The 23730-nt window shown below is 41.4% G+C and overlaps 1 protein-coding gene across 2 annotated transcripts in view; it reads left to right on the top strand.

Moving 5' to 3' along the window:
* Positions 1-23730, top strand: part of LOC119656236 — a 106503-nt gene that overhangs the window by 75730 nt on the left and 7043 nt on the right. For both annotated transcript variants that reach the window (XM_038062655.1, XM_038062654.1), the window contains exons 3-5: positions 13557-13754; positions 13839-13952; positions 23427-23513. In XM_038062655.1, coding sequence (XP_037918583.1) covers positions 13557-13754; positions 13839-13952; positions 23427-23513 — 399 coding nt within the window. The remainder of the gene's footprint in view (positions 1-13556; positions 13755-13838; positions 13953-23426; positions 23514-23730) is intronic.

Below are 23730 nucleotides of genomic sequence, written 5' to 3'. Positions count from 1 at the left end.
TTTTGCATGCATGGGGACCCGGAGAAGGTGATAGTCAGATGGAACAATGTCAGGAGAGTATTGCGGGTGTAGTAGAACTTCCCATTTCCACTTTTCCAAGTACGTTTTCACCGGTCGCACCACTTGGGGGCGAAATCACTTTGTCGTGAGTTTCCTTGAACTGAGGCCGTTTTTCCTTTAGTGCCCGTCTCAAACGCATCAGTTGAGTTCGATATCGTTCGCACGTAACGGTTTTTGTAGCTCGTAATAAACTACACAGAGCTGGTCCCACCAAATTCAAAGCATAACCTTTGAGCCATAAATATTGGGTCGACAAGGCCCCCCTGGCCCTCGTGAAAGTGATCCGTGATGCTGAGGTAAATGCAAGAGGTACGATCCTCTTCAAGTCCACCCAACTACTGGCCTATGCTGACGATATCGACATCATGGGAAGAACCACCCGAGACGTACAAACTGCCTTCATCCAGATCGAGCAGGCGACGCGAGATCTTGGGCTGCACATCAATGAAGGCAAGACAAAATATATGGTGGCAACGTCAGCACCGAAGACGAAGATAGGAGAATACAACTTTGAGACCGTTGACAATTTCTCCTATCTAGGGTCGAAAATCACAACCGATAACAACTACGATAATGAAATCCGCGCACGGTTGTTGTCAGCCAACAGAGCCTATTTCAGCTTACAAAGACTGTTCCGCTCGAAACGTCTCACCATAATGTCAAAGCTCTTACTGTACAAGACTATGACCTTGCCAGTCCTCATGTATTCCTCGGAGACTTGGGTTCTTAGCAAGAAAAATTGCGAACTCTTGGCCGCGTTCGAGAGAAGAATCCTCCGACGAATTTTTAGCCCCCTACATGAGGATGGACGATTCCGTAGCCTACACAATGACGAAATCTATGAGCGATACCATGACCGTCCGGTTGTGGATAAAATCCGGCTCAATAGGTTACGGTGGGCGGGTCAGTTAATCCGTATGGATGAGGATGATCCCACCCGGAAAGTCTACAAGGGCAATATCTATGGTAGAAAAAGAAGACGAAGCAGACCCTGCCTAAGATGGAGCGATGGCGTAGGTCAGGACGCCAGACAGCTTTTAGGGATATCGAATTGGTGGACCTCGGCGCAAAACCGAGATGTCTGGAGTTCCTTATTAAGGTAGGCCTAGACCGGATACCGGTTGTTGGGCCGTTGATGATGATGATGAGTTACGACACGGAACAGAAATCCCTTCCGTCGTTGCCTTTGAAGCAACTGTTCGCAAGCAAATGAACGCCGTTCATCGTCCCTCTGCTTCAACTCGTACGGCACCCCATTTCCTTGCTTCTGAACCATTCCCAGGTCTTTGAGGGGCTTTTAAATGGCTGGCTGAGTCACATGCAATGATTCCGCCTTCTTATTTTTGGTATGAGTTTTCGTGACGAGTGACGTTTCTAACAAAGGTGACAGTGAAGGCTAGGTCCCAATTGTTCGTCAATACTTATGAAATGAGCCTAAAAATGGGAATATTCCCAGTTAACAACGATAATAAACCTGACGGCATACTGACAAATGACGCGGTGAATTCCGGCGGGTGGTGTTCAATATCAAAAATGGATTCAACTCCATTAACTAGCGACGAATTAAAAGCACATTTGCAGGAATAAGTCCCCTGGATGCTTGGCGAGTTTCGTCAAAAATTACCTCTCGGAGAGGTCTTTCTGTAGGGGAGGGAAGAGGGAAGAGAAGTCACAATAGGGGTACTACAAAATTCAGTACTACCCCCATCGTTGTGAAATATGCTTCATAATGAACTATTGGTACTTCTCGTCCCGCGATAGAACGCAATCGGATATTCCTAATAGCTGGGAATAATTTTTAGGTGGCGTCTGTATGAGCGGAGGCTCTCGTAAATTCACTGTGACGAAGGGAGGTGAGTTCGGTTTAACGGCCAAATGCCTCTTTTAGAATCAAGGTGGTACATCACAGATGAGGCAGAATTGGTGGTGGCGGATTGTGACAATCTTGGAATTTTAAGATCGCAGGCAACGCAGAAGGGATAAGCCTTCGAAAGCCGGCGGAGCCATTTGGACATTCCTAACATTACCAAATTGTTTAAGGACACGGTAATAGCTATTGACAATATCTTCATCGCTTTAAATTGAATTTTCCGAATTGTTCTAAATGCGATATCACACCAGAAGGTCCATAGCATGTTGTGGCATTACCTATGACTGGTGAGCGAAAGAAATCCGAGCGAGACACTGGAGACCAACCCGAACCCGGATAGTTGAAGGAGAACTGCCCTGGAGTGGCCAAGCAATTTTAAAGATTCGAAATGAGCAGCTTAAAAAGCCAATGAGAAATAAATCAGAAAGAGCTAGATGCTTCAGAGTCCAAAGGCAAGCCCATACCAAAAAGTACTGAAATCCTCCGCGATCAGGGCTGCGACATAATGAGTGGTTTTTGGCAGATGGAGAGGCTGGGTTTTTCCAACTAACAATACAACTACCCAAAGTTAGTCTTATGAAGATTGGGTCCCCAAAAATCATTGCCAACTTTATCCTCGGAAGAATGAGGAACATCTACATACAGTCGCGGGCAATGAAATGTGGACAAGTTGAAAAATTTAAATTACATCGTTTTATGAGCGAAATTTTCAGCCACTTTTAAGAATCAAGGCAAGGATCGGAAACGCGAATTATTGCGCTGAAAATTTTTTTCCTGAAAATTTGCGCACTATCTACAAACAAGAAAATTTGGTAAAATTAAAAAAAAATTATTAAATATTTTCACATGTTGATTAAAGATACTTTGCAATATATTGTCAAATTTTACTTGTATTAAATTCCTTTAAACGTTTTGACGTTTGATCTTTCAAGTGGTAATGTTGCTACATATTAAACGCACTTTTCAATATTATTTGTTGAACAGCCTCTCACTTTTATAACCGCCATAACTCGACGTGGTATTGAATTGATTACATTTTTCAAGACTTCTGCTAGAATGCCTTCGTACCAAACCTTTTGGATTATTCTGTCTAATTCTTCTAAATTAGTCGGCCCCTTTTTCGCTATCTGCACCTTCATTATGCGCCAAAGGTTCTCTATTAGGTTAAGATCCGGACTGTTGCCAGGCTGTAACATACAGGAAACACTGAGTTCGCGTAAATAATTTTTTACCTGTTAAAAATTAGGAAAGGTAAGACAGTTGAAATTGCGGACTATTGTTGAGGATGGAATAAGAATTAAGGAAAAAATTATGTTTACCAATTGAGCTCCATGACAACGAGCATAATCATCTTGGAAAATCATTTGATCCACATACGAAAAATGCTCTTCGGGGACAGGCATCATATTTTATTCCAGGATGTTTTTATAATCAACAGCCTTGATTGTTCCTTCAAGCATAGCCAATCGTCCAATTTGGTGATATGAAAAGCATTCCCAAATCATCCTGCTCACTGGGTGCCTTGATGTTCGTAGAATACTCTCGTCGCTATAACGTTTTCCGGTTCTTTTGCGCACATAATGCATTCCATCATTGGGAAAAATGCTGAACTTCCTTTCATCTGAGAAGATCACATTCCTCCAATCATCAACATTCCAGTTTTTGTGTTCCTTAGCCCACTCAAGGCGTTTCCGTTTCATGTAAGCGGTCAAACGCGGTTTCTTATCGGGCCGGTGTGCACATATCCCAGCCTGCTGGAGCCTTCGTAGTACAGTCATTGTAGAAACTGGTGTTCCTCCAAGTCCAACAAAATGCCTTCTAACGTCCTCAGCCGTCTTGAAGCGGTCTCTAAGACTAATCTTCTTTAAGAGTCGATTTTTGCTTGCAGAAGTCTTTCTGAGGGCTCCTGATCCTACTTTTCACTCAGTAGACCTTTAGTTTGATACTGATGTAATCCAATAGTAATAGTAATTCAATATTAGGTTCTGCTACCACTTCTGTTATGACTAGTTTCTTCCTCAATAAAATCATTCTGTCATATCGCAACCATAATTATATTTTCGATAAAACGATTACAAGCAAAATCTTTTATTTAGTTTAATGATTACAAACAAAACTTTTTATTTAGTTAAATGATTACAAGCAAAACCCTTTATTTAATTTAATACGGATATCTGATAACTATGAAATCAACCGCCACCTTTTACTAATCAAACACAACTCTCTTTACAAAACGTCTCAATATCGGCAATTATATTTCCCATGTCATGCTATTTAGTCATGGCACTCTGACCTCCACTCCTGTGGCGAGATCTGAACTGAGTGGAGGGCGCCGGTGGCGTCATCTGTCCGCTCGTATTCGCAACATTCGAAATAAATTTCGAATGCCGCGAATCCTGCCGCGCCACAAACCCATTCTCAGCATTTTTTTTAAAAAAAACTTGCTACTGCAGACTTACTGTCTACCCTAGCCGAAATTTCCCGCACGCTTAAAGATTCGGCTCGCAACAACAAAATCTTTCCTTTTGCAACTTCATTGATTTTCTCGAGCGGATAGATGACGCCACCGGCGCTCTTCGTGGCTTATTCGAACTCGTCGGGATTGCTGCGCCTGCTGAAGGACAATCTTCGACGCATCAAAGCCATTCCTCTCATCCGACACTCGCCCGGACCTGCCTGCGCGCCCAAGGAACTGGACAAGTGCACGCACGTCCTGGTCAAGACGGATGCCGTCCGGAAGCCGCTGCAGCCTCCATATGATAGTCCGTACCGTGTTCACGAGCGGGGAGAGCATTTCTTCCAGCTCGAGATAGGAGGACACAAGAAGGCGGTCTCCTTATCTAAAATAAAGTTTTTTACCAGTCACTTAAGCAACTCTTTGGTTTGCCATCCTTCGAGCTGCCTTTGTCTTGAAACGTATTTGGCATCGACATTCGATCAGTTTAGGTGCACGATTCCCAGTGCGAATATTGCGTGCGAGAAGTGAAAGGCTCTAAAAGTCCTTAACGTTGATTTTGGCTATTGCAATTTTGGAAATCCTTAAATTGCAGATGTGAGCTTTACTTGTCATTCTCTTTTTATATATCTTCCCGCTTTTATAACGTATCTGATGGTTTGGCATGTTAATTTGACTAAGTGAATATTCAAAAAATCTTCGTATGAAACTTACGTAAGAAATCATAGAATTTTTGTACAATCTAAAGCTTCCAGTTCCTGACATGTTTACTTGTAATTTTAATTCCTTTGAACTTTCATTTTAGTTTAGACACTCAAAAAGATTATTTCAATTTAAATTTGAAGAAAAAAAGAATCTTCCAATTGTGTATTTTTGCTTCGTCTCTAATTCTTTTAACCAAGGTGTTGTGGGACTCTTCCCAAACTTTCCCTTCTAAACTTCTGCGTACCTCCTCAATGTGCACACATGGTTGATGTATTTAGATATTTGATATGCAAAACTGTTGAGTTTCTTTGAAAATATTTAGATATTTTTCTATCATCCACACTACTCACGTCATGGCTGTTTGACTTTGTTTAGAACATCTTGGCATTCTCAATTATATACGCTGAATTGATATATTATCTTGAAATTCGTGAAATCATACGTTTACTTTCATTTTATTTGTTAAAAATCTTTACACATACTTCGTATGCACATGGGCGTCGCGAATCGATAAGTTTACTCTTCTTGTTTATTTTATCTCGCGTCTACTTGCCATAGTAACATGGAAGATGCTTCGATTGCACTCATGAATCGGAAGTTTCTTGAGTTGGTGTTTGCTTCGTTTCATGGAAAATTAATTGCATTATGACTATCCGAAAGACATGCAATAAAGTGATTTCTCGCATGATACTTGGAAGAGGGATGGGCGGACGTGTTGGCCAGACACGGCAGCTTCTGAGTACACAAATAATAGTATATTTATTGAGGTATAGCCACCGGAGTTCACTGGGTGCTCTTATTTATTCTGCAACTGAAGAAAATTGCAATACAATTTGTCAAAAGAATGATTTATCTGCATCTGATCATTTTTTCCTAAAATTTGATATCTTACTTTATCGCCCGCGGAGAAAAGTATTAAAATTTTGGGTGGTTGTGATTAGCACAATCCAATGGAGATTCCACGTAAAATCAATGAAAAGGACAATAATGTCGAATTCGACACGAACACACAGCATATCGAACACTCCTGTCGCGTTAATGACAAGAATGGTACTTTGCTTATCGACCGTTGAGCCGCGACGGATAGATGGTGAGGATATTTCGAGCACATTTCACCTGAAGAATTTGTTCATCCTCCACTTCCACAACCATTGAAGACATTTTGAGCAATTCCAATGGAGAACTGCGTTGTGAAATTGCTTGACGCATTAACGCAATCTGGATGAAAGTTTACCGATACCGTTTAGCACGCATATTAGGTCAATGCCACCGTCGGCAGAAACCACGCTTCCTTTATATGCAAATTGATTGACCCCTTCGATGCTCTCTCATTAATGCAGATAGAGAGAGTGCGATGTTCTGTCAGACTGAGAACCTTTGTTTTGTTGGTGTTTATCTTCTCTTTCCAAATCCAGAGACATTTGGCTAAGGTCTATGACTCGATGAGAGTGCAAACAGATGTTAGCAGTGTAGCCGAGGTGTTTGAAGAAAGAGCAGGTGCAGCGAGGATCTAAATTCCGCGCACTGTTCCAAAATGATCCATAGGTGTTGATGTGGTCAATGCAGGAGGATTTGGACCAGAAACCAGCCTCCTCTCTGTTGATCAAATTTTTGTTGCGTTCCAGTATTATTTTAGCTATTATCTGCGATGGCACGAAATACAGATACCCCTCCAATACCGCCGACTTTATAACTAAATTCATGCTACCTGTAAAGTCCATGAGGCGTTGGCCGTTGTCATGGATACTGTACCTACGGCTGTTCCTCGATGTGCCTCCTCGTTCTCAACGTTGGAGTTGAAATCCCCGTGCAATATCTCAACCTCATTCGGAGACAATGAGTCGTACGTCTTTCCAGGCTATAGTAAAATTGCTCTTTGACTTCGTCATCTTTTTCTTCTGTTGGTTCCTATCTACGATGAAAGCGACTCTAAACTTACGTTTCCTTGATAACTTCCCACTTTTGAAGATTGTGTGTGACTTCAGGTCGGTTATCGGTCGGTGTCTCGCAACCATTCCAATTCCTGAATTGTTAGAATCCTGACTTTGTAGTTGCTAGCCTCTTGAAGTAGTTCTTCGACAGCACCAGATCTGTTTAGTGATCTAACACTCCAGGATCGAAGAGCGTAGTCATTTATTCGTTTGCGCGGTCGTTGTCGTGGTATCAATCCTGCCCGAGGCTGTTCATCCTGTTTCTCTACATGATGTTTGACCCGGTCAATTGAGTTAGACTCCCTTGACGAAGGGGTGTGATAAGGGAGGATTTAATATGGCGAAGTTATCTTCATTAAGCTGGGCGTCCATTTCTATTTTTTCTCACTTTCCTAGATCACTGGGTCTTTTATTGAGAATTGTACTAAGTACTTTGCCTCAAACCCTCCGCCCTTACCTGGGCATGGAACCAGCATGATATTTACATAATATGACGTAATTCTATCCGAAATGATGTGCTCCATCACATACGGAAAAACCGTTTGTGGTACGTTGGAAGCATTTAATTGGGATGTTTTACTCCATGCGGACTTGACACCTTCCGTTTTTTTAAGAGTAGGGTAGGGTAGGTAAGTGCATTTAGGCACAGTGTTGGACTCTCGCAATAGTACGCTGCCGGACTACCAACTAAACACCTCCCTGTCAACAAAGAATTAGCCTGGAACCGTTTGACACATTACTTCGGGCTAGCCCTCCCATTCTCCCGCCTTTGGGAGCCTTCAAGTTAGGGAATTCGTTTGATCAACGGGAGGGGAGGGGAGGGGACGAAGTGAGTTGTTAGTTCACGGAATCCCTTGCCATCCGGTCTCTCTGCCGTCGGTCGGCCAATCTTTTTCGCAATAAGAAGAGTCCGAACATAATGCGCAATACGACTCCAGCTCCCAGTGCTCTTCAGCATCTCTCTGATAATGTTGTCTGGAGAGAATTCCCCTGTGTTTGCATAAAGCTGCACTTTTCGTCCACCACTCCATTGCAAAACACCCAATCAAGAGATTACGCCTTCCCAATCGTTGGATGAGGAAGTAATCAATCTCACTGTGTGTTCGGTTCAGCCACGGGTCATTCCATTTTCATTTTGCCAAGAGAGTTGCCACTCGGTAAGGGTGTGTTGACGTTCTTCGCGGGCAACTACCTCTCTTAAGTTTTCGTTTTTACGGCTTTAGGTAATTTTACGCTCGTTAATAAGGAGGGCAATAGTGATCATTCCCAGGATCACCATCATGGCCGGTTCTGAGACAATGCGATAAGCAGACGCCACTCACAAAACTCCCCGCCTATGCACTTGAGCAAGGCGCTTACGATGCACCTCTTTGTCAAGGGCATCTGCCCATACCTCCGCGCCAAGAGTAGAACTGACTGCGTTGCGTCGATATGAACACGTCTCTGAGTAGATATAGGGCCCTCAAGATTCGCCATTAGTCGACTCAAGGCCCAGACTCCAGCTGCAGCCCTTCTGTTTGCAACGGTGGGTCAGGTATTCGCTGAGCACTTTCGTTCGTCGAAAGACGTGACAAAAAAAAGACTTGGTGAATGATTCGCAGTAAAGAGGAAGGATTTTTAATTTAGTTGTTCATCTGATAGTCTGAGATATCAAAAGCTCATATGTACTGTAAGAGTAAAGCGTCCTCAAATGGCAGGATTCTCTCGAGTTTTTCCTTTTGCCGCAGCATCTTTTTTCTTCTCCTAGACGAGTTCCACAACTCAATAGCTCAGAGTCCATATAGCTATTTCATCTGACTCTGAACGTGGACCTCGAATAATTGGTCATCAGATATCTGAACTGAATGTTTACCTTTAGAAAGTTCAATGTATTTGGTGGTAGTCAATATATGGAAGTTCCAGTGATATCATCCCTAATTCTCGAGATGATTTTCAATACAATATGATGGTATTATTGGTATCACATCAGTCGTAAAAGGACCGTTTTTATCAATAACGCAGCATATCAATTCATTTTGTGTCTTTGGAAATTAATGGGTTTTGGCGATGCCGATAAGTTTGGACTTAGGGTCGTAGGACCAAAATCCGAACCTGGGCGAAAATCATGCGAACACCTTCCGAAATTGATAAATCAATTCAATTCTGTTAAGACTCTAAGACTCCAGAGAAGGTTCCTTGCTCATGGAAAACATCCCTCAAAGTCTTCCCCGTTTGTTGTTGGAGGCGATCTCTTGTCACACTTATGGCAATGTGCTTTTGTACTCTGCAAAACTAAGTGGTAGCAGACGCGAACCCGGTATCGGGTTGTTTCTGACTTCTACCACAAGGCGCGCTCTCTTGCTCTGAGAGCCTGACAGACTTCTAATTGCAAGATTCCGGTCTAGGTTAAGGAGCATCAAAATTATTCAACCGGAGACTTCCGACATAGTGGAGAAGGATGCTAAAAGTGACATTGTAATCGTGATGGGTGATCTAAACGCCAAAGTGGGATCTGACAACACCTTGCTTGGGTATGCGATGGGGAAACACGGTCTTGGCGACCTCAACAGTAATGGTGGGAGGTTCGTGGATTTCTGAAACTTCCACCCTATCATCATTGTTGGCAAATTGTTCGAGCGCAGAGCAATCAGATCGGCTGAAGATCAGCAGTAGATTTAGGAGTTGCCTTCTGGATGTGCGTAACAAGGGAGGCGCTGACATCGGCCTCGGAAGGGATGGTCGCTTACGTTCGCTTGTAAGCCACTTCCCGCAGGGTTGGAGAGCTGCGAACCCCTAAGTTCAACATCGACTGCTTGTATGATCCAGCTGTCGCTCGACAATGGGAGAGCTATCTTGCTTACTGAACGGCAGATATACGAAGTAAACCGCCTGAGAATATCGATGAGCATTGTGCCGCCATTAAAAGTACTATTTTCTTGGGTGCCACACAGGTCGTCGACCACGTCCCAAAGAGGCGCCATAAAATCAGGCTAACTGCGAAATCGTTGAAGCGGATCGATGAAAGGAAGGGGTTGAAAACTATACTGGCCGTTGCCAGCGATGGCCGACGTGACGCGCTCGAATTACGGTACCGAGCGAAATCCCCAGAAGTTAAACGCAGTGTATACCGTGACAATTGAGAATTTGCTATTGCGCTGATCAGGGTGCGGCAGATCGTAATGATTTTAGGAATGTATACCGGACCATGAAAGAGCTTGCACGTGATCGCAAAGGGATTCCTCCTGTTGTGGATGAAATGGCTAGTTATCGTAACATACGGATACGGACTGTTCCTCCAAGCAGAAAAGAAATTTCATTGTGGAGTACTCGTCGTAGGAGAAGCATATCAGCGAAACTAATAGCTATTATCAGAGCGACATATGATGGCGCAGAATGTCACGTGCTACATCGAGGCAAGATCTCGGAGGACCTTTAAGTCTGTATCACGGAGTCCGCCGGGGTTGCACCGATATTATTTCTTCATGTTATCGGTAACGGTCTTCATGATGCTTTGTCCGGGGGAAGTGGAGGAGTTTAATGGTGAATAACATCTTTCCTCAAACACCTCGACTAAGCTGATGATATTTGCTTGCTATCCCACAAGGTCGAAAACCTTGGAAAAATGGCTCTCGATTTGGAAAGAGATGCAAGTAAAGTTGGACTGAAGATAAACACCAAGAAAACCAAGGTGCGTTAATGGGTAGCACATTGAAAGCGTCGATCATTTCGTATATCTAGGAAGCGGCAGCATCGAACTAGATGTTGCCCAACGCATTAACAGCGCTAGATCCGCATTCGCTGCCCTGTCTTAAATCTGGAAATGCAGTTACTTCAATAGTAAGATCAGGTTGAGATTGTTCTATGCTAGTGTTCTTTCTGTGTTGCTACATGGGAGTAGCACCCGGAAAGTCAACTCCACTGTTACGCAAAAGCCCCAAGTTTTTGTCAATACTTGTCCACGTCGTGCCATCGGAGTGTGCTAGCCTGACACTATGTCAAACGGAGAACTTGGTGTGCGCTTTGGCCTGACACTCATACGCACTGTAATCGGGTGACGGAAGTGGTAATGGATAGGGCACATTTTAAGGAGGAGCGACAATTGCATTGCGGGCTACGCCATGCAGTGGAAAAGCACTTGGCGCAAACCAGTAGAGGAGACGTGCGAGCATGTCGGGGAATCATAGGGGGGCGCTGAAGCGCATTTCAGGTAACTGCGAATGATGGCACGTAGGTGTGGTTGACGCCCTATACCCCACCAAAGGGTGAATCATCATCATCATCATCAACGACGCAACAACCGGTATGTAAGCTGAAATAGGCTCTGTTGGCTGCCAGCAACCGTGCGCGGATTTCATCATCGTAGCTGTTATCGGTTGTGATTTTCGACCCTAGATAGGAGAAATTGTCAACGGTCTCAAAGTTGTATTCTCCTATCCTTATTCTTCTTCGTGTTTGACCAGTGCGGTTTGATGTTGTTGGTTGATTCGTCTTCGGTGCTGACGTTGCCACCATATATTTTGTCTTTCCTTCATTGATGTGCAGCCCAAGATCTCGCGCTGCCTGCTCGATCTGGATGAAGGCAGTTTGTACGTCTCGGGTTGTTCTTCCTATGATGTCGATATCGTCAGTATAGGCCAGTAGTTGGGTGTACTTAAAGAGGATCGTACTCCTCGCATTTACCTCAGCATCACTTTTGCCAGTACCATGTTGAAAAGGACGCATGATAGGGCATCCCCTTAGACCGGTCTTAGATCGTTGATGTCAAATGATCTCGAGAGTAATCCTGCTGCTTTTATCTCTGGCCTCGAACATTGGTCAGGGTGAGCCTAGTCAGTCTTATCAATTTCGTCGTTGGACAGATAATGTCTCGTTGCCGCACACTTTGAGCATAAGTTAATGAATCGCTTGGTGTAATTGGTCACCCCATATTTAGCCAATTCGGCTGTAATTCCATCGGTCACTGTCGAGTTATGATTTTTAAGCCAATGAATTGCACGAACTGTTTCTTCTATACTTAGTGGTGGCAGCATTTGTCCGTCGTCTTCAGTTGGCGGGGCCTTCAACTCGCCGATGTTCTGATTGTTGAGCAGTTCATCAAAGTATTCAATCCATCGCTCCAATATGGCCATTCTGTCGGAAATCAGATTTCCCTCTGTCTCGGTAGGATCGCCTCGGGCTGATTCCAGTTAACCCTTGGGAGTTGCGTCCCCACTTACTCGAGGAGGGCGATCAGACCCGAGTCTGCAAGGGACTCATCTGAAGTGGCTCTGCCACGAAGCCTCACCGGAGGTTACCTGGTACCATCGGAACCGGGATGGCCCTCTGAGAGCATATGCTCCAGGAGAATTCCTGGAGAATATGTTCTCGGCCCGGTTATTTGTGGTTGGCCCCCTAGTGGGAGTTTCATGGTGGTTGTGGTTATGCCTACATCGCGGGCAGAGCTCGGAGCTCAAGCGTGGAGTTGCGCTGTATAACTCGGGTGCCGTACCCCTTAGTTGCGGCAGAGGTGTTAGATAGGCCTCGCATCCACTGTGCTTGCATGGCGGGGCTCTGATTGTGGTCCCAAAATCAATCCGTGTCCGAAGAGGACCGTGGGATTATGCCTTCACGGCAGGTACTCACGTGAAACCCCCAGGACTTTCATGTCTCGGTAGGATGAGCCTCGAGGTGTGTAGGGCTTCACTCTGCTGACTTGTTGGTAAAACTTCCGCGCCTGGTACGGTTGCTCCCTGCACTTTCCGAGTTCACAGACCTGTTGGTTCCCCCAGGCTTCCAATTTCCATCTGTGAAGTCGCTTCTTGTTTCGCCGGATTCGTGATAAGTCTCCGCGCATGAGTATGGGTCTTAGTGGAAGATATTCAGATCTCGCATACTAAAGACCAAGTGCTTCATTGGCCACAGAGCCTCAGCGTATGCGGTTCTACTTTGGCTTGGGGTCTTGTTAGCGCCATTTCCAGTACAGGGAGGACGATCTCCGGGCTGTTGCTTCGGCTCATCTCCCGTCAGATCCGCTAGCCCTTAACACATGGTTAGCAGGTAAACAGATTCTCGTCAGTTGGATTAGCTTACTCCCAACCTGGCCCAACCCACTCTTGGCCTGTCCCGAAATCCATTTTACTTATTGTTTAGAGGTCCTTTAGAACGAAATGTCCTGTTTTAAATTTAAAGTGTGTTGATGATTCTCGAGATGAAATGTATCATGACCTTTGTAAATTGAAGTGATTTTATTCATTTTCCCAAGTGATGGCACTGCGCCTGCAGCCAGCAATTTATTAAGTGAAATTCAGAAAAGTCTGAGATATGTGCATCTGTTTTTGGGTAAATTCAGAATGCATTCTAGGTCGTGCCAAGTGTAAATCAACATTGCAAGGATAGTTGCGAAACCGCTGCTTTGCATACATCCAGTGTACTCAGTCTACATTTTATTATCGACTTTATGGAAGCATAAATAGAATATCCCTTCTGGCAGGGAAAAAAAATATTCTTCATTCTTAAATTAATTGAAATTGTCCCTCAAAGCAGATTCAAAAACTAATCACACTTCCTTTCTTTTCAGGTAAAATGGATGATGTACTGGATAGTTTATGCATTTTTCACATGTATAGAAACATTCACGGATATATTTCTATCATGGTTTCCATTCTACTATGAAATTAAAGTACTTATCGTAATATGGCTGTTATCACCTGCAACAAAAGGTAGCTCAACATTATACAGAAAATTTGTTCATCCGATGCTAACCCGTCGCGAGCCGGTATGTATCTTTTTTATGGAATACTAATCCTCTTTCATATTTGCATAACTGATAAGATTTATCTTTATTTGATCATTCTAACAGGAAATCGATGAATATATTAATCAAGCCAAAGAAAAAGGTTACACGGCTGTTCTGCAGCTGGGATCGAAAGGTGTTAATTATGCAACAAATGTGATTATGCAAACGGCACTAAAGGTATCCAATGAAAGTTCTAACAATAATAATTCTACTGATACTACCGCTAGCTCTACTACTACCACCACTGATAAGAAAACTAAGAAATCTAAGCATTAGAGATGTTGATAATTTTGTATAGTGGAAGAGAAATAATAGTGAATAATCTTCTTCCTTCCTCGAGCCTGTATTTACCTATTTAACTTTCTTTTATTAAAAATACTTTTATGTTTCATTTTATTAAAATTTTGATTCTTGTTTTAATATTTATTGACTCCAATTTTTGCTTGCTGTATGTACTATGTGATTTTTTATTCGAATTTTTACTTGCCATATTTTTTTATCTACATAGAATACTTTACGCGCAATGTCAATTTTTTGCGTTTTTTTTCCTTAATGTCGCACTGATTGTAACACAAATGATCGTTAAGTAGTCGATAGAATAGTTTCTGCAACAATTAAGCGAATAAATGAAACTGCAACTCATCAATATCAACTACATCTTTTGCTTTCGCTGCTTCCGCCATTGTTATCGCTTGTCGTCATTTAATGGTTTTGTTTAACATAGGAGGAGCATTATACAGGTATTCACTGGGGACGAATTAATTCACAATTTATTGAAGGGGGGACATATAATAGCATGTAAAACTAGATATTACAATTCGCTAGGGGGAATATTACAGACTTAATATTTGAGATTCCAATGCTAACCATGTTGTAAGCTTGTATCTTTGTTAGTGTAATCAATATTATGGAAATAAGCTTGAGCCTGCATTGGTGACTTCAGTTCTAAGTTACTCATTTCACAATTATCATCTGCGACATGAAAATGCATGGATCCTTCTCGGTCACCATCATTATTCTCTAATTCTCTAATTTTCTCATGACTGAATAGAAGACAACGCTTACGATAATCACATACATGTTTCCTGCTTGTCGGGGGCCCCTAAGTGAAACAATTCTTTCCATTCAGCTGACTTTGAAAATTGTCGAGTGGGCAGGAAATATTTCTGTGATATTCTGAAGAGGGTTCGTTGCTACAATGCAACGGTTGCCTGATTTTTTTGTTTGGATGTTCTCAGAAAAAGTGAAAGGAATTGAACCATAACCAAAGCGTTGGGTAAATGATGTCACCTAGGCATAGTGCTGTTCGATTTCAGGTTTTTGGTATTGCTTCGATGCGCCGTAATATTAGTGATTCGTTGCGTTTGGTTTGAAGTCTGGAACAACTGTTGTCATGGTAACATGAAATTCCATTTCACTCCCAATTCAATGGATCCAAGGCAGTCATATGTGAAGTATATAAGAAGCTATTCACTGTTACACTTTACCATGTTGGTCCATGAGTGTAAACCAAATATGATAATATGGGAGTTTGAAGGCTGTTATTTTTTCCGGCATGCTACAGTTTTTTTCAATTGTTCGTTTGAACATTTTTTGAGAATTGAATATATTCCATATTCGACGTTAGATAACACATTTTAAAATTTTTTTCTGAATTAGTCTAGCAGGGCTCATTCATTCATTTTTGTAATTGGACTAATTATAAGTACCATTTTGAAAGACCGCCAAATTTTTCTCCTCCATTTGTTTTTCTTTTGAACGCAAGTCTGTGAATAACCCAGTCAAGTTTCGCTGGCGCTAAAGCTAAATCAAGCCTTGGCTTCCCGGTTGTATCGTCTTCAATTATCTCGATCCGAACAACGCGTCGTCCAGTTAGAAAATCTTAGAATTGATCTGTAATCTGTGTCCACTGAGTCCTCTCAACGTTTCCTTGGCTTCCCCTTTGGTCGGTTGCTACCGGCTCTGCCTTCCAACACTCGTTTCTGGATCCTTTCCTCGGGCATTCGTTCGATGTGCCCAACACATTGCAATTTCCGGATTTTGATTAGTGTCGATGCTGGTGGGTCGTCAAATAATTCATTCATGATCGTATCTGATGCGCCAAGCATCTCCTTCCTGCATTTCGAACAAATGATTTATTTAAATCGCTTTCTAAAAACTAGAAGGCAATGGAATTTTTGACTATGTGACACGGAACTGTTATGCACTCGTCGCTCGTCACATCTTCTTCTTCAGCTTTTGTCCCGTTGGCAAGCAGGGTCGGCTGGTCGTGATTGGTTTCGCCATTTTATTTTATCAATTGCTTGATCTGGATGCAATTTCGAGGCTTTTAAATGTCCATCTAGCGTACCAAGCCACCGTTGTTTTGCCTGGCCTTTTGGTCGCTTACCATTGACTTCGATGTCCAGAGCAATCTTGGTAAGTGAATTCTCGTTAACGCGAATTACGTGACCATACCATCGAAGTCGCCTTCCTCGGAGTTTCTCTACGATCGGTGTAACCCCATATCGATCGCGGATATCCTCATTTCGGATGTAATCAAAACGTGTCACGCCACCAGTCCAATGCAACATCTTCGTCTCCTTTACCGCAAGACGCCGTTTATTGTCTTTTATAGTCGGCCAACACTGAGAACCATAGAAAGCGACAGGAGGGATGACATTGCAGTAAATTTTAGGTTTGAGACGTTCGCTGATGCTTCGATCATAAAGAACACCAATTGTGGAACGCCACTTCATTCAGGTCGCATTCATGCGTGAAACAATTTTATTACGCAGTTCTCCATTGCCTGATAGGATTGACTCGAGATATTTAATTCGCTCAGTTCTGGGCAGGTTACTGCAGATGACAACACTCAGCAATTTAAATATTTCGAGTCAATGCTATCAGCCAATGGAGAATTGCCGTATGCTCCTCACAAAGGGAAACACAAAACCTTTTATACCTGAAGCGTCATGATTCCGGTTTCCCGACTTGTTTTCAATTGATAGTCTGAAAATTTTCTGAGAATGGAATATATTTCATATTTGACGTTAAATAACACATTTTAAAATTTTTTTCTGATTAGTCTAGCAAAGTTCATTCATTTTTGCAAATGGACTACTTCCAAGTACCATTTTGTAAGACGGCCAAATTTTCTCCTCCACTTGCTTTTGTTTTTAACGCAGGCCTGTGAGTTATTCAGTCAAGCCATAAATACGTGTTATCACAACTTTGAATTGCTGAATTCAACAATAGGGTACCCAGGAAGAATTCACTTTTGGAAGCCGTGGCCAGTATTAAACCAGAGTATTTTCCTCAGAAAAAAAAACCGCAATGAATAATAAGTACGGTGAGATGTAGTGAGTTAACCAATTTATGTTAATACACTTGACATGATCCATAGCAATGGGCAGTCGAATTGGTAGTGAGTCCCGTCACCAGCAGCTCAGTTATTTCCTGTCATTTCTAAGGCTTGCTTACCAAGAAATTTTTCGGCAAATACGCTAAGAAGGGCCTTGAAAATGGGTCGGATCTCTCGAAGGAGCTGCATGAAAGTGAGGATGGCTTACTTCGAAGCTTCTACTTAAAGTGGGACCATATGATGTTGTTAGGATTAGTGTGAAGCGGTCGTAAAGGCCAATCACATCATTCGTTCTTCTCCAAGGCCAACAAAAGGCCAGCCGAGACAACGATGGCTTGATGCTTTAGATGTTGGTTTGAGAGCCTCTCAATTCCATCCAGATCAGGTACATGACCGGGCAAAACGACGCAACCGATCGGGACGAGCCGACCCTGCTTCTGAACAGGACAAAGGCTGAAGAAGAAGCAAAACAGTAGCCTCTCTTGACGCAAGAACAAGTCGAGATTCCGTGAAAGCACAGTCATATTTAATTTTTCATCGTTTTTCGTCACTTTCCTCATTAGACCATGATTTGGAAAATCGTCGGCATTTTCGGCTCCTTAAAGTATTGCGTCTATTTTTCGACAAAGCCTCTCGATTGTTTAAGCTATTTGGCCGTTGCTACATGTGTTTTTTTTAGTCTTTTTGAATAGGGGAAAAGAAACCCGACCTTAAAATGTTTCGTATACGCAGGATTTATCGTTGGTTAAGTATTTCTCTGCAGAAAGGCAGATATCGAATTAAATGCTCTCATCAAAGCGTCGCGGACGGAGATTCCGTCTATCGAATAAAATAAGGGTGTGCTTGAATAACTTATCGACTGCATGCTACGTTGCACACGATTTCACTTAACATACTGCAACTGAAAACATTAATCGTCGTTGAGGTAATATCATTTCCGTGAACTGTTTTTTGGCAAAGTCGACATTACTTTTCCTACAGTATGCACAAATATAGCGATATAGCAGAGTATCCCTTGCCTGATCGGCTGGCGGGCTTGGCGTCGTGTCCGGTTACTCATACACATTTCTAGGACTTTTTTCTTTGTTACAGTGGGCATTAGAAGTGCACGCAGAAGTCCCCCCTTTGATTGAATAACTTTCGGCAAAAGGCGGACGCTCGGTCAGGGAAGACGATAAACGTCTTAGGAACTTCTTTAGATTTATGTCCGGTCTCAGTTTAGAGTTGTATGTTGCCTGTAGCACGCAATTTATTCGGAAAAGAAGGGTTCGGAGTTGTGAAACAACGCATGTACTGAGTGGAATGGCTTTCTTATATAATTGTTTTTATCTCAATGGCTGTCGTACGCTTTCCTTCCAATTTTCCAAATTATTCTACAATTTTCAGTTCTTTACATTTTCAAGACGTTCAACACGGGTCTGGAATCTTTCTGGGGCCCAGGACAAAAATTTCAACAAAAGGATTATAGGGGCGTCCGCGTAAATTCCATCCTAGATCCAGTTTGGGCTCCGTTTTTCGCATAATTTCAACTTTGAATTTTGCCTTTAGGACTACTAAACAACGGTCTCGTTGATATACCTTATGAATCGTTTCAGCCTTTTTCACAGAACACCTAAGTATTTGTTCTGTTGTCTACGGAGATAGTTCATACTGCCTGCATGGCCTCGATATACATAGTTGCCGCATATATTGAAGCATCAATCAATTCCCGGTGTGGTCCACGTGTTTTTCCTCAAAATTATTTTTCTTGTTCCGTACTTGTCTCTACAGGCGTGGTGACGGGAGTTCCAAGTTTTCGTATCGAAACGCATAAGTATCTCTCAGAGATAGTTCGTTTGACGTAGTACATGCGTTTCTTTGTGTTGATGCTGATTCGTAAAAATGAGTTTAGTTTTCCGAAATGGTTCTTCAATCTTTTTTTTCATGGTTTCCTTGATTCAACTGGGTCGAATCCTATTCGTTCCAACTAAGATATCTACCCGGTTGCATCCATCATAATGGTCAGCATTGCATCAGCCCCGATTTACTTGAAAAAGCAATCGAATATCTCCTCAAAATCATTGGGCGTTTGTTTTAAATTATGTGGTTCGTAAGGGAGAAAAACCGGCTCTGGAGTGAAAATTATACCCCACTCTCAATTGCATAATTGATTTCATTTGTTTAAGATTTCTTTCTTTCGAACTCTCGAGGGAACTCCGGATCCGGGAGCCTTTCTGTCCCTTCCCCCACTTACTGCCTTCCCTCACTTTCTCTTCCTCCCCTCAGTTTCTTTCCAAGCCCTCTCTTTCTCCTCTTCTAGATGGGCCTGCAAACCATATAGACTTTTTTTCAACTGGAGGACCATTCGCTGTTGCTTCCTAAGCAAACCAAGAGAAACTATATGTCCGTCAAAAATCGTGTATTTTTTAATGGACCCGTGAGGCAACAATATTGCTTACCAAGTTTTGCTGTCTTCAAGTGATCAAATTTCTCGTTGAATAACCTTTTCCGTTTTCTATTTGACTTCCTCATCGACGAATGACTTAACATCCAGTACATGGTTGATGTGACTAGGTTCACGAGGCAACTAACGTTTAGTCATGCTTCTCTTGGAGGTCTTGGCTGAATCTACTCGTTCCAGTATGCTGGGTTCGAAGTGGTCGTTATCGATGGTGATTTAGATTTCCCATTTGAAGCGCCATTACTTGTCAAGGAGATTTTTCAACGGGCTTTGGGAGGGAAGACCCGCTTCTCCATTTACACTCTCCTTTCCTCATGGCGAAACGGAGTTCCAGGGTAAACCGTACCGTATCGACATGAAAATAGCCCCAATTTGGGGTATCAGAGTGTTTTAAGTCAGGATGGCCGTCACAATTTTTTAACAGGGTTAGGAGGAGGGTTCTCTTTTTTCTCTTGCATACCCCTCTCCATCCTTTCTTCTTAAAAGAGTAGGATTGAAAATTAAAATATTACCACGATAACATAACAAGATCGCCCTTTGAATGACCATCACTTTTTAAAGGGGGTGACCATCACGAGCTTTCATCAGTATTGAAGAAGAGCCGCCCCTCTCCCCTGCGTAAACTTCTAGCCCCTACGTGGATAGTGTTAAAAAGTCAACTTTACTACAATTTTCAGAGCAATCGGTTGAACTATGTGTTAATACTCTGCAGCGCCATCTACTGGCAAGTTACGGCAACTTATATAATGTCAAAACCTCAGTTAAAAATATATATAGATTTAAGCCAATTTTCATGGTAATCGGTTGAACGGTTTTGGAATCTATCAATCACAAACGGATATGCATATATACCAACCACTTCCACTTTTATATGTTATGTTTGCAAGGGTTATTTGTCCTTTGATTTCGTTTATGCCATTGTTGTCCTTTATGGTTGTTACCTCTAAGTGTTCAAATCTATCAACTATTTTGAAGTCCTAGTTATTTAAAGCCACATTTTATCCGTTTGACATCTCCTTTCTTGTAATATCATAGCTTTGGTTTTACTTTCATTTAGTTTTAGGTCAGCTTTTCTTCTAATTCAGCATTACCAGGGTCGTTAAATTCACTTTCGATGGTGCCACATATATGACTTGGAATCCGGTCAGCAAATTTCTGAAGAATCGCTTGCTCTTGTGGTATTTGTCTTTAGGTGCTACAAAAACCAAAGTATTCCACTTCGGATGGAACACGGACGTTGCTTGGATGCACACCGTATTTGGGCAGAATAGTTTTATGTTATATCTAAAGTCCTTAGACTTTGCAATATGGTAACCACACTGTAAATAGATTTATATATGCAATTTTGTGAATCAAATAACTCTCAAGTGCGTATTATGTTATCCTTGGTTCAAAATACATAAATTAGAGTGATTCAAAGCCAACGAAAATTAACATTTTTACGCGTTCTTGCGCACAAATGGTGGTGAGACCTGTGCTACTTTTAAACAAGTTGTTTGCATTTAATTGTTTGATGCATGGAAACATTCTTGCGGGAATTTATGCAGTTGAATTCGGTATCTTAAAGTAAAGGAATGTTTCAATATTGGAAGTTAAATATGTATAATGCATGATCTGCAAAACTATCACTCCAAAAATGGTCATTTGTGTTACAAACTACCACTATAGGAAATCATTCATCATAGTACCATGCATTCAAGCGGAAACTGTGAACCCTCTCGAAATTTTCGTATCAAAATTGCAAAATTACACTGAAAAAAAAAACCAAAAATTTAACAAATTGATAGTCAATTGAATTACCTCATTGGCACCACCACATCTTTTTCCACCCCATCCCATAGACATTGCAAGTACCACTCGCAGGCATACAGAATTCGAACCTGCATCCGCTGCAAACAAGTCAGTCCGATTATAGCCTGTCCTTAAGTTCAGCAACGGCTAGTCGTCGTGTTTCGGACGAAGTTGATTCTGAAAATGTGACTATGATGCGCACAAGATCCGTAGATTCGGCACTTTCGCTTCGCAATCAATTCGAGGGATCATCTGAGGACGAAGATATCTTTATCGAAACAGCTGCAGCAAATCAGGCATCTAAGAAAAATTCAACACCTAATGAGAATAGTTCGGCTCGAATTCGTGAAGCACCAAAGCGTAAAACGAAATCGCACGGGATTACGATTGTGAAGAAAACTGCTAAGGCTGTTGTGAAGGGTCGTAGGAAACTGAGGCAAACACCAGAACTTGATGAGAATGAAGTCATAGATGTTGAGTGAATGGAAGCGAAGAAGGAAACAAATCGTATCAGTTGTCGAGTTAGATTAGTTCTTTTTGCATCGGAAATATAGCACTGCATGCACTTTCAACCAGGCGAATCAGATTTTTAGATAAAGTCCACCGGGACGAACCGATTTTGATGAATTTTACTTTGTCGCGTTATTGATTGTTCCTCGATCCTTCATTGATTTTTGCCTCCCTTTGAAGGCACCCCCATGAAATTAGCGCTGGTTTAACTCGACAGCTGAACGAATCCAAAGAAATGAATCTTGAAATAGTCATGACATCTTGAAAACACTTAGAATTGTACGCATTCTCGTCCTACTACATATTACATAATCTTAGCATTTATTCGAATAAGAGACGATATTGTGTGAACACTTTACTGCCGTGTAAAGCGATCTTCGACTACAATAGTTGTGAAGGAAGTGCTGGAGCATATTAAGCGCGTGTGATAACGCTCAACCAATTCTCTACCATAGATTGTAGTTTTTGTATTTTTTATAAAATTTGTACGATGATTAGAATACATGAAAAACCTAGGATAGTTTCCACAGAATAATATTGAAGTCTAGTTAGCTTGAAATAATTTGCCAACTCAATTGTGTTGATCATGTAATCTCAATATGTTTCCTGTGAATTTTTATTTTTAGATATTTAGTGAGATAATGTGAAGTTGAATTTGGTGCAAATGTTTGAGAAATTTGATATGATCTCTCACTGAATCAATATTTCGAAAGGACACGCACTAGTTGTATTTTTTTGTTCCTATCAGGAAATGTATCTTTCGCAATCAAATCAATTTAAGAAACTACAATAGAATAACGCTTTTAAACTGAAGAAGTAGAATCTTATACCTCTTGCCCTGGAGCTTAAAACAGATGCCTTGTCGAATTTTGCACATTCAGTTATTCCTTAAACTAAAAGATTTCCGAATATCTATAACACCTTTTAAGTCAATTTATCTCATTTAACTTTTCGATTGCTTGTATCTTATTTTGTTCTTATATCAGCTCAATGTTTTGTCTTGTTAATTCTTCATATATCTTCGATCAAGAATTATGTTTTTCACAATAAACATTAGTTGCATATTTTAAGCATTTCGTGTTTTATTATTTACTTTTATTTCCTTTCAGCTGATGTTTATTTTAGCAAGAACATTGTTTCAATCATCGTAAAATTTAAACATGTTTATTTTACAGCAGCATGTCTTCATGTAACGTCACATTCAGATAAAACAAAATTAAAACTTAGAATAATACATTTAAAAATGAAAACAGCTAAAATTCATTGCAAGTTTTCACAATAAAAAAAGACTCACAACCTTTGCTTCTTCTCGATCAAAATCAAGCAAAAGATACGAAAATAATGACAATCCATTTGATTTTTGGTATGTTGACAATTTTTTTCTTATTTACTTTTCACTGTTTTTAATATGCAAACTTTCTATTAACTTCACATGTTGTTAATAGTACTAAAATTAAAGAATGATGTCTGGTAACTTGAATGACTAAATTTTTAAACAATTTTCACTTCAAAGCCCAACATTTGGGAGGAATTATATTATCTAATTTTCGTGGATTTTTCATTGTAGGGCGGTGGAAATTTGGTGCAAACCATACGAAGAAGTTATAGCTTAAGCGATCTGTCGGAACCAGATGATCAGAGAACGCAGGATGAGGTAAGTTTCATACATCATTTTGAATAATGATCACGTCACGAAAATCGATTTCAATTTCCACCTCTCTATACTTTTTCTGTACACACAATTTGGTAAAAAATCGTGTTTTCAGTTTTTCCTCTCAATAGTGTTATTTTAAATTTATTATTAATGAAATTAAGCCACAGTTTTACTGGCATGGCTGTAATGACGTGCAGCAATAATCCTCCAGCAACAT

This window comes from Hermetia illucens, chromosome 4, assembly GCF_905115235.1.
Source record: "Hermetia illucens chromosome 4, iHerIll2.2.curated.20191125, whole genome shotgun sequence".
NCBI classification, from domain to species: Eukaryota; Metazoa; Arthropoda; class Insecta; order Diptera; family Stratiomyidae; genus Hermetia; species Hermetia illucens.
Note: the sequence above shows the minus strand (reverse complement) of the source record. Positions and strands in the feature narration are given on the sequence as shown.